Here is an 11753-nt window from a genome sequence, read left to right on the forward strand (position 1 = left end):
TTCTTGTGCTTTTCACAAATGCATGTAAACCAACAAATTAATGAAACATTTAAAATGCGTAGAGGTTAAAAACCCTGTCAGAATAAACAATCTATTGAGTTTGTGTCAGTAGTGGAGGTGCTCTTATTCACAAGCACATCTGTATGTCATTATGAGAAGGGCTCAGCAGCATTAGCACAGACAAACCAAATGGGATTCCCCTCAAGAGTAGCAGGTAATTACTGCTAGATGAATAAAAGGTAATGATGTTATAAAACATTTGACTAAGATAACACTTTTTTTTCTTCCACATAAATTATAAACTATAATACTACTCTCATCACAAATCTTGTTTGTTGGCATTTTTGTATTTCAGAATTCTGTGCAAACACTGTGTGTAGCATCCTTTTTTGGCATGTGCAACAAAATAACCAAAGGCCAAAAACTGAAATTGAATTTGGTTCTTTCCTTTTGCAGTAGCCAGTGAACTTGTATAACAACGTCGCTGTCTCACCTCTCTGCCTGCAGTGTCTGATCCTGTGGGGAACCTGTCTTGCTCAGGAGTGAGCTGGGATTCGATCCAGCTGTTTTGGGAACTTCCAGCCCACCCTAACGGGCAGATAATGTTTTATGAGATTCTAGTAGCGGTAGAGTCAGAGTCCCACACACACCAGGCTCACACACCAGAGTACACAGTGACTGGGCTGTCTCCAGACCAGGAGTACACACTCACTGTGGCAGCCGTCAACTCTGCAGGACCTGGAGACGGACTCAATTGCAACGCTTCCACTCTTTCTGAATCAGGTCAGTTTTATTGCGTTTAAATTGCTCATATAGCGTAATAGAGAATGGATACTTAATGAAATCCTCTCATCCATTCAGCCCCAGCTGCCCCTCGCTTCCTCACCATCGCTCAGGTCACACCTAACAATGTGACACTCGAGTGGGCTCCGCCGCTTTCCATTCCAGGCCTGCTGAAAGAGTACCACATCATTGCACAGCTGCTCTCGACTGTTTGCGAGCCAAACACCCTAACTACCGCCCAGCCGGCCCCCGAGGACGAACTGACCCCGGACTGTGTGGACTCGAACGCCACCGTGTCAGTGAACGCTTCCGACGGCATCGACGACAACCACAGCGTCACACTGCAACCCCTGGCCAAGTACAGATACTACCGCTTCAAAGTGGCGGCAGTGACCAACGCCGGAGTCGGAGAATACACACACTGGAATTACGCACGCACCCTGGCTGGAAGTAAGGAGGTCACAGTGATGATATGAGCTCTTTGTGTTGCCAGGGCAGAGCTGGCAGTTAGTCAGGACCTGAGGAGGAGGAGTTTTATTTGTTCTATGTTTATTTCTCAATATTCCAGTAAGAATAATACACATTGACTCCATTTAAATCTATTGTGATTATTTGGGATGTTTACTAAATAAGTATGTCATCTGCTTGGCAAGACATTAACACACTTAAATTGTATCTTGTTATCATGGAAGATCTTTGTCTTCACAAGCTATAGTACTATAGCAAGTTATATCATCTGAATAATAAAATAATAATACGTGATGCGGCATATTGAGTTGCTCAGAGTTTCAGCTGAAACATCTAAATGCATTCATAATTAGCAGCAACTACTGTCCACTACCTCTTCTTCTTGTTTTTCAGTAGTTTTTAATCATAGTAGTAGTAGTATTCGTACAAAACTGCCACTCTAACATTAAAATACAGATTATATAACATATACTATAGTCAGTGGGGAATTACATAATTCAGAATTTTTAAAACAGAGGCAGGCTGCAGATTCATCACCCCATCAGAGTCATGTGATCAGTAAAATGCAAAAAACTACTTTAGAGGCCAGACTTACATTCAGGGAGGTTCCAGCCAATGAATGCATGTAAGCATCGATCAACATTACCATGATAACAATGCACAAAATTAAGAGTGTATTTTTTTAAATTCATTATCACATCATAAGCCCTCTGTATTCCTCTTATCTCCTCCCTCAGACCCCGACGCCCCGCCCCGGGAGCTGAAAGTCACCCCCTCCTCCAACGGCCTTCGCATTGCATGGGACGCTCCAGCTGTCCTCTCTGGACCCACGTCCTATCTTGTGCAGGTCACCTCATTGACTTTTGTTCGTTCAGACAGACACACCAATGACTGTTAAACACACAGATATTCTCAGAAGTCATCAACACTGTGTTATGGTGGTCTGGGTTTTTAAGTATGAACTCTCCTGTCACACCAGGTGGACGGTCCTGGTTTAAACATCTCAACAGTCAGAGCTGCAGGGGAGCTGACGACTGTCGTTGTAACGAACTTGACTGCTTTCACTCGTTACTCGGTGACCATCACTGCTTTCACTGGTCCGTTGGAGCACGCTGTCAGCTATGGGAAAGCAGTCGGGCCTATTGAATTTCAGACGCTGGAGGAGGGTATGTGGAAACCTTCACCTTAGGAGTGCCTAGCTGTAAATATGACTACATATCTACGATTTTCTCTCTTATATCATTTCTACTCTGTCCCCAGAGCCCAAAGACCCTCCCAAGAACGTGACTGTGTCAGTTATGCCAGAGGAAGTGAACCGCGTGAAGGTGACTTTCACCCCTCCACAGGAGCCCAATGGAAACATAACAGACTACTTTGTGTACATCTACGAAAAGGACAAGCTGGTCAAGAACATCAGCCTCAATATCACAGAAAGAGACCAAAACATGCTGAGTGCCGTCATAGAGGGCCTAAAGGGAGGACACAGCTACAGCATACAGGTGAGGCAATATTTATTCTCCTCTTCTGTGTGATGGTTCCTCCTTTCTGCTCCGTGTTCCCTCCGTCCTGATATCTGTCTGTTTGTAGATTTCAGCAAAGAACGGGGCCGGTAGGAGCCCACTCAGCCCACATGTCCAGATCACGACAGGGATCACAGGTACAGGTTTCTGTGCGTGCTCTGCACTGCACTACAGCGTTTCTCCTGTTCTTGTTGCAGCATTCATGCAAGAGGGAGAATTGCCACCGCACAGCATCACTGCTCAGTAAAACAGCGTGCGGGCCTGTTCTGACACAGCAAGTGTAACTCGGCAATATTGTGTGTTGATGATGCAGACGGCCGAGCGGTGGCCTGTTTGTCGTGATTTAAATGTAACTGGAACAAACTAAAACCGCATCTTCACACACACTGTATTCACAACAACCTCTGTGTGTGTGTGTGTGTGTGTGTGTGTGTGTGTGTGTGTGTGTGTGTGTGTGTGTGTGTGTTTGTTTGTGTGCGCTCTGCTCTGTTTACACGTGTGTGTTTTCCAGCCCCAGCCAAACCAACCCAAAGACCCCAGGCAATGCTGGGCCATGGAGGGGTTGCCATGGTAACCCACCGGAGTATCAGCATCCGCATGCCTGCCTGTTTCTATAGGGACGACAACGGACCAATCACAAAAATTCAGGTCATCGTGGCCGAGTCGGGGGGTATGACTCTTCAAAAACATTGACAGCGGTCACTTTTAGCTGAATGCACTCGGGTGTCGGTCATCTTTGTGCTTTGAGCCTCAAGTAGAATCTTGTTTTACAGTACGTCACTCCGTCCTAAGCTCACAAAAGACAAAACGTATGCAAAGGCCAAAGGGCTTCACGTCAGCAGAAATTTGACTCACTCCCCCTGCTACTCCGTTCCTCTCTAACCGCCTTACTCTTCCTGTCACAGTGAAGGATATCCAGAACCTGACCAACTGGAAGAATGCATTTTTTGATCGTCCTGCCCCTTACCTGACCGACAAAGGGTTCCCCAACCCACCCTGTTTTCTGGGGGACGGGCCGTCACGCACAGACACACGCATCAGACGCGGCGGCGGTGAGTCTGGAGGCGGCCGGCCCGCGGTGAGGCACAATCACACCGCAGCAGGAGCGTACGTGATCGGAGGGAAGGATGACTGTATGAAAGAGAACGACACGGATCATTTCTGCAACGGACCTCTGAAGCCGAACACAGTCTATGTGTGAGCGCACGCCACGCTACAGTTTTAAAATGGTTTAATGTACACGTTTCATGGTAATATAACGCTGACGTTAGACTGTTCCATATTTACCAGGTTTAAGTTCAGAGCAACGAACATCAACGGCCAATACACAGACTCGGACTATTCTGAGCATGTCAAAACTGCAGGTATTGAAAACAATGAGAACATAAAACCTGCATAGCCTCGTTAGTTGTTTGCGTGTGTCACCTCTGCCTCTCTCTGTAGTGGACGGGCTGTTGACCAGAGACGAGCAGATCATTCTGGGTGTTCTGCTCTCCTTCTTCTTGGCTGTGTTGTTCATCATCATCATCTGTGGCTCCGTCAAGTAAGACGCCATCAGGCATCCAACCAGAACACTTACCAACACACATCTATTGATTGCAATTTAGTGTTAATGCACCAACAAAATACAACGTGCAGTTTCCTGTAAATATGCATCATTTTGCATTACATAATGTACACATTTTAATTCTGTATTTTCTGATTGACATGTCAGGCTCCATCAGCGCAAGAAGGAGGGCGGGACTTATTCACCCAGAGAGGCAGAGATCATAGAGACCAAGTGTAAACTGGATCAGCTGATCGCCGTGGCAGACCTGGAGCTGAAACAAGAAAAACTCAACCGGTTAGTCTGTGTGTTTATTTTGCCGAATAAAACGTGCGTTCTTGGCGGCTGAAACCGGGCGCACGCTACATGAGTCGGAGCGTGATTTGGCTGCTCCAGACCAGATTTTAAATCTAATTCAAAGACAAAAATCTGTTTGCTGCTGCCAACTTTATGTACATTCCTGTTAGCACTAAACCTTCTTGTGTCGTAGAGGGTTTTTTTCCGAGCACTATGAAACAACACAGCATCATTGTGGCTTTGTAGTTTGTGTTCAGTTTTCTGCAGAACAGACAAATCACCCTGTCTGCATCTCTCCAACCGTCCTCCCATACAAATTCAGTGCCAAGTCGTTTTTTTGTTTGTTTTTTTCCTTTGGCACAAACAAAGTGCACAGACAATAAGTGCTGCAAGCTGGTGAGAAACAGAGTCAAATTCAGTGTTGGTTTTGATCTATTAAGGTCACTGGTGACTAAGATGATAGAAAAGCTTTTAACATGAGTATAGTACAACAAAAATATGTATTTACTTCCATAGACTTCAGCATTGGAACAACCAATAAGCTTTCTGAGCATCTTTCATCTCCAACATCTGAAGAATACCCAACATAAAGACAGAATACCACAAGGAAGGAAGCTGTAAAACGTGGCTTCTCTTCAAGAGGAATTGAACTAACGGGAACATAAAAATCACAGAACCCACATTACAGAAGATGGATAAATAAAAGTGCTTCCACTCGGCAGATAACTGTCCCTTATCTCTTATGTGTAAAGGTAATATAACAGCCCTGCTTGAGCAAATGTTTGCCTGCCTTATTAAACATCCAGTACGACTCTTCGTAGTCGTGTAAAAGGAGGCACTTCCTGACCATACTTTGCTGTCCACTGATTTAAGGTTGCATGTTGTGGTCGCCACTAAGCTGCCTTTTACGTAATTAAGGCCGCGAGTCTCTCTGCTGTGCTGGAGCTGAGATCTGTACAAAACGCCACCTTTCTCACTTTCTGTTTTAATAACACAATTTGTCTTGTGACTTGTCACATTAATGCCACAAATAACTTTTCCTCGCATGAATTGCCTCGCCTTCCCTTCCTCTCACTGAGCACTTATCTCTCACCAGGTATTCTTCCTTCTTCTTTAGACGGAAAGAGATTTATGTCATCCAGTAAGTTTTTTTTTTACTTGTGTGCCACATCTTGGTGTGTATTGCTTGTGTTTTTGTACTTCACCTTTAATTCATCACTGTGTGTGTGTGTGTGTGTGTGTCCTTGTCATGTTAGTCATTCAGGTTTAATTCATGCGTTTTTAGAGTCAAAAATCTGTGTTGTCAGCATTTCAGCCCTCTCCTCACTGTCAAACCACAGAGCTGTCCGACACTCCTCTGCTTCAGACACCATTTTAATTTGTTTACCAGCTCGCTATTTCGAAATTGCTGGAAGGCTTAGCGGCTTTAGAGGGCACAAGTGGTAAGTGAAGGATCTGCATAGCTGCGCAAAGAAACTCGAGCTACAGCGGAATAACCACACGCTTCAGTCAAGTTTATTGATTTTCATGTTTCAGAATGAAACATCAAACTAAAGTGAATTTAATAAAAACATGGTTAAACCTCCGTTGTTGAAGCATAAGCATCAACTCTCTGCAGTGAGGATCAGTTTCTTCGTCACGGACAGAAATACCACACAGTGGGTCGTGATTATTTAGCTGATTTGTTTATTTTGGTTGATGTTTTCTGTCTATTTTTGTCTAGGCTGCTCAGCTACAGGAAATCACTCAAGTAAGTCATCCCGCATACATAATGTGAATACGCACACGACACTGAGCCTCACGCTGCTCTATGCTGCAACTTTAAGTGTGTTTTATCCTAGAATAAACTTGTGAAGAATAGCACATTGTTGTGCCGTTCCTCACATTCAGTTGTTACCTCTCTGTCAGGCCCGTCAACAAGAAGTCTTTTCTGCAGCACGTAGAGGATCTGTGTGCCACGGAAAATACCAAGTTCCAAGAGGAGTTTGCTGTAAGTGTTTACCTGCGACCCGGACCCGTGTTCATCAAACTCCGAGAAGTGTAGAAATATAGGAATTAGGATGAAATACTAGAATATCCGCTGGAATTGACAAAATAAATGGAGCATGAAATACGCCTGCTGATGTTAATGCAGACGGTGAAGATGCATGAAATGTGATTGAACACACAAGCAGCTTTTTTCTTGTGTTTTTTTGGATTAATGCAGAAAAGAGGGCAAATATGATCGCTGCAAAAAGTTATTTCAAACTACGCTATTCTAAATAATACATGTTGGTTTATTTATTATTCATGACCAATGATATATATATAAAAAACTGGTTATTCTTAACCAAGAGACTCCGGGAGCTTTAAACTGTCTCATTAAAGAAAAAAGAGAGAAATTCTAACTTTTATTATTATAATATTATTATTTTTTCAGGTCAAAATAGGTTTATATATTAAAAATACAAACCCTGACCTTCCACCTCATGGATGTGAATACTGATGTATTACATATTATCTCACCAGGAGCTTCCAAAACTGCTACAGGACCTGGCAACCACAGACGCTGACCTGCCGTGGAACAAATCCAAAAACCGCTTCCCCAACATCAAACCCTGTAAGTGATCAGTCTGAAATGTAGCTTTAGAGTTATGATACTCGTGTTTGCTTTAACATTTACTGCACATGAATTTCACCACGACTTGCACAGCTGCATTTCTCATGTTTCTACCACGCTCTTCTCACTCAACTGTGTCTAGACAATAACAACCGAGTGAAACTGCTGTCCGAACCGGGCTCTGCGGGCTCTGACTACATCAACGCCAGCTTTGTCTCAGTGAGTATCAGCTGCTACAAGCCCAGTGCTTAGATATTTTAAGAGGCAGATAGATAATTTGTGAGTGAGTACTGTTGTTGTGTCATTTCAGTAGGTCTGTATGTTCCTGGAGTTATTTCAGAGCTTGTGACTCAGACATCTGTCCCTCTTGTCCGGTTCTCTAGGGCTACCTTTGTCCCAATGAGTTCATAGCCACCCAGGGTCCTCTGCCTGGCACAGTGGCTGACTTCTGGAGGATGATCTGGGAAACGGGAACCCACACCATCGCCATGCTCACGCAGTGTTACGAGAAAGGCAGAGTGCGTCATGAGAGATGTGCCACCGTCGTGAAATAGCCTTCAGAGGACAGGCGGGGCTCTGTTTTGAGCTCCATTACAACTCTTGTGTTGCACTGCGAAGATCTGATGCGTGTGTGTGTGTGTGGGTGTGTGTGTGTGTGTGTGTGTGGGTGTGTGTGTTCGTGTGTGTGTGTGTGTGTCACATTTCAGATTCGGTGTCACAAGTACTGGCCAGAGGACAATAAACCCATGTCGGTGTTTAGTGACATTCTCATCTCAAAAGTGTCCGAGGAAGTCTTTCCTGACTGGACCATCAGAACCCTAAAAGTAGAAAAGGTAACTAACCCCCCCCCACACACACACACACACACACACACACTGCACTTCTGTGAAACACCAGAAAGACAAACTGTAACAACTAATTTGCCCCAGTTCCATCTAACTTAATGATGCAAACCTAATGAAATGTGTTATTGTAGGAACCCTCCGTTCTACAAGATGTTTTACAGGCGAACCGCTAAAAGGGATAGTTCAACATTTTTGTAAATTCACTTAAACACTGTTAACAAAAGTTAGATCAGATTGACGCCGCCTCTCATTTGTGTCTGGCAAAGATGAGTTTGTTTCCAGCATTAATGCTAAGCTAATTCAACACTCGCCTGGCTCCTGCTTCACATTTAACTGACAGATATGAGAGTGGTGTTGACGTTCTGATCTATCTCACTGCAAACGAGTCCCCAAAATGTCGATGATAAAAGTGTTCCTTTAAGAAACGCGGTGTTGTGAGCTATCTGTTCCACCTCTGACATACATAAAGCCTTTTTCTAATTACATGTCATCTGAACTTGTCTTTTTCCTCGTTTGAATCCCCCTGAGCAGCACGGGCACTACATTGTGGTTCGCCACTTCAACTACACATCGTGGCCTGAGCACGGAGTCCCAGAGTCCTGCAGCACCCTCATTAAGTTTGTCAAGGCTGTCCGAGCCCACAGGCACGACAACACCACTATAGTGGTCCACTGCAGGTACTGTCACCGGCCGCTTACTGACACTGCATACATTAAAGCAAGGTCCTTGAAAGCAACGTGTCCTAAGTACTTTATTCTGTTTTTTTTTTGGTGCCTGAATGGCATTTCATCAACCACCCCCATCCGTCTCATTGTTCCTCAGTGCTGGCGTGGGCAGAACCGGTGTGTTTATCGCTCTGGACCACCTCATTCAGCACGTCAGAGATCATGACTTTGTGGATATTTACGGCCTGGTGGCTGAACTCCGCAGCGAGAGGATGTGCATGGTACAGAATCTGGTAAGTTCACATCAAATAGTGTATTTTATTCCAGTGGTTGGATTACACAAACCAAAGAGAAACAAAAAGGGGGGTATTATACAGTATTTAGTCTTAAGCTGTTTCAGTACACTTAAGAATCATCAAAGACTCACAAATGACAGTCTAGCTGTCCTACTTTTTTTTTTTTTTTTTTTTACTTAATGTCCTGCTGTGATCCCATCCCCACGAGGAAACATTTGGTAAATTCTTGTTTTGACAAAGAGAGGGATCTGGCAGTGGATTAAAGGCATATGCTTAGTGGGATTCCCCCTCTTGAAACAGCGTGAACCTATCCTAAAATCACCCTACTCAGTCATTACTTGCAGAGCAATGGTGTGTTTCCCAGCGTCTGGAGGGACCCTCTGCCTCGTGCTTCTCCTCAGTATTCTGGTTTTCTTATTTCTAGATGTTCTGTACGTTTCCTTTGGCTGTGAAGTACGAGCCTGCAGAGTCTGCATGCTGTAAGAGCCGCTCGATTCTTTGTGACAGCAGTGCTCAGTGTGCCAGACAGCTAGCTATTAGCATTAGTCGAGTCATATATATACGAACAAGAGCCTCAGCTTCAAGAGGCCCTCATTCAGATCAGCTCTTTTATAACCTCGCAAATGTCATGGCTGAGAGCCGTTGCAGACTGCTAAAAACATGCCCACACTTATTTCAAACAGTTCATGTTGAAGTGAAAACAAATGTTCTTTTTAAGTATTTTATTTCTGAATTCCATTTAATGTTAAATATTATAACTGTGAATCAGAACTTGCAGAGGTACTTCATACTTCCAGTTTCCTGCTGTACTTTCCATGTGCTCCTGTATGATTTTTTACCATAAATTGACAATTTTGACGGGCTTTTCAGGGGTGATCACTTTTACTTTTTCATGGATAATTTAATTGAAAAAGAAATGAAAAACTGTCAGATAAATATCAATAAATGGATATGCCTACAGCTTTGGAAGCTCCTAGGGAGATATCAATGTTGGATAAACCTATGAAGTCAGATTGTAGAAACACATGCAATTCAGCTTAATTAGGTACTACATGTCATGGCAGAGGTACTACTACTAAAATACATTTACTTTATGGCTTTACCAGCTACTAACATGCTATGCACATCACTTACCAACAGAAGAAAGGATGGCCTTGCACCGCTGAGCAAGCCTGAAACACTTTTTCAAGATATGAACCATGTCATCCCATTCTCCTACTGTAATACATCCATGCAGCTGCAGCACTAAGAGACATTCACGGTCACTAGTAGTCTAGGCTTGAGTGTTCACGTCGTTTTTAGTTGTCTGTCGTCTGTTTAGGCAAATTGGATTTAAATCTGTCCCGAAAGAGGAAAAAAGGCCTTGAATCAAGTGACATAACCTTGATTTGCATTTGTGCGACTTGCAAAGTTGTTGTGCTTTTTCCAGTATTGCAAATTTTTTCCCAAACGGAGACAGTAGAGCGCTAACAGCTGGACTTAAATCAGGGTTAATATATTCAGCAGCATCATCCACTCGGACACAACCACTTAAGACTACACCAAATGAATGAATATGGACATCTGCTCAGTATCTGTGTGTGTGTGTGTGTGTGTGTGTGTGTGTGTGTGTGTGTGTGTGTGTGTGTGTGTGTGTGTGTGTGTGTGTGTGTGTGTGTGTGTGTGTGTGTGTGTGTGTGTGTGTGTGTATGTGTGTGTGTGTGTGTCAGGCTCAGTACATCTTCCTGCACCAAAGTACGCTGGAACTTTTAAACAACAAAGGAAACAGCCAATCCATCTGGTTTGTCAGCTATTCAGCTCTGGAGAAGATGGACTCCCTGGACGCCATGGAAGGTAAACAACACACACACACATGCACCTACACACACTCGAATAAACACACACTCCCACGGCACAGTGCTCACTCCACACTGTTTCACCTGGTTTTCAGGTGACGTTGAGCTGGAATGGGAGGAGACCACTATGTAAAGGCTGATGGAGACCGGAGCACAGACTCTGGACCAGACCGCCTCCACCACACAAGGTTAGAGGGAGCGGGAGAAGCAAACGGCTCTATGTGAACTGAACAATCTGTCAGTCAACTAAGACTTTGTTGCTCCACTTCAACCCATTTCTCAGCACAACGCTTTTAATGAACCTCTCGGTCCACTTTGCAATGCGAGTGAGAGAAACAAAAGGGAGTCGGGGACAAAGAGTCTCAGAAATGAAAAAAGAGCAAAGGGGGGGCGCTAACTGAGAACTCTATCACATTTGTAAGCCTACAGGTACTTTGCACAAATTGATTCCACTGTGTATTTTAAGTATTATGTCGATATCATCTGTTTTTGTAAGATAATCTGTTCGGCCAAAATGGTGTTTTTGACTATGTCGAAGTGTTGGCAGCATTTGTTTATCCTTTCTCAAGAGTGATTTTATCAAAAATAAAAGTAACTTGTATTTTTTTCCGGCCTTGATATTTGACACTTGATACTTAAAGCAGAATTACAGATTAACAATATGTGTTCTTATTGTTTAGAGGTCAGACTTTATTATGTATCACCAATCACACACACACACACACACACGTGCGTGCAGACCACTACAGCGCACCCCTTGACATTGCACAAGTACATCCCAGATTCAATATTGCTTTCTCATCCGTTAATGAGTTGGTTCAGACCCGCTGTGCTGGGACGACACAGCAACACCTGTGTAGGCTGATTTCCCATGAGCACCTTCACTCCACCGTCCTCCT

The 11753-nt window shown here is 43.9% G+C and overlaps 1 protein-coding gene across 1 annotated transcript in view; it reads left to right on the forward strand.

Annotated features, from left to right (window-relative positions):
- Nucleotides 1–11458, forward strand: part of ptprq (protein tyrosine phosphatase receptor type Q) — a 33053-nt gene extending 21595 nt beyond the window's left edge. Inside the window, exons 42-63 of the mRNA XM_084017600.1 lie at nucleotides 508–783; nucleotides 862–1233; nucleotides 1989–2098; nucleotides 2231–2417; nucleotides 2512–2750; nucleotides 2839–2908; nucleotides 3283–3441; nucleotides 3677–3968; nucleotides 4062–4135; nucleotides 4215–4314; nucleotides 4486–4614; nucleotides 5711–5755; nucleotides 6338–6364; nucleotides 6523–6604; nucleotides 7123–7213; nucleotides 7356–7432; nucleotides 7597–7731; nucleotides 7921–8046; nucleotides 8590–8735; nucleotides 8881–9016; nucleotides 10729–10852; nucleotides 10950–11458. Of these exons, the coding sequence (XP_083873726.1) occupies nucleotides 508–783; nucleotides 862–1233; nucleotides 1989–2098; nucleotides 2231–2417; nucleotides 2512–2750; nucleotides 2839–2908; nucleotides 3283–3441; nucleotides 3677–3968; nucleotides 4062–4135; nucleotides 4215–4314; nucleotides 4486–4614; nucleotides 5711–5755; nucleotides 6338–6364; nucleotides 6523–6604; nucleotides 7123–7213; nucleotides 7356–7432; nucleotides 7597–7731; nucleotides 7921–8046; nucleotides 8590–8735; nucleotides 8881–9016; nucleotides 10729–10852; nucleotides 10950–10987 (3035 nt within the window). The 3' untranslated portion in view covers nucleotides 10988–11458. The remainder of the gene's footprint in view (nucleotides 1–507; nucleotides 784–861; nucleotides 1234–1988; nucleotides 2099–2230; nucleotides 2418–2511; nucleotides 2751–2838; nucleotides 2909–3282; nucleotides 3442–3676; nucleotides 3969–4061; nucleotides 4136–4214; nucleotides 4315–4485; nucleotides 4615–5710; nucleotides 5756–6337; nucleotides 6365–6522; nucleotides 6605–7122; nucleotides 7214–7355; nucleotides 7433–7596; nucleotides 7732–7920; nucleotides 8047–8589; nucleotides 8736–8880; nucleotides 9017–10728; nucleotides 10853–10949) is intronic.
- The last annotated feature ends 295 nt before the right edge of the window (nucleotides 11459–11753 follow it).

Source organism: Eutrigla gurnardus (genome assembly GCF_963514095.1).
Source record: "Eutrigla gurnardus genome assembly, chromosome: 9".
NCBI lineage: Eukaryota > Metazoa > Chordata > Actinopteri > Perciformes > Triglidae > Eutrigla > Eutrigla gurnardus.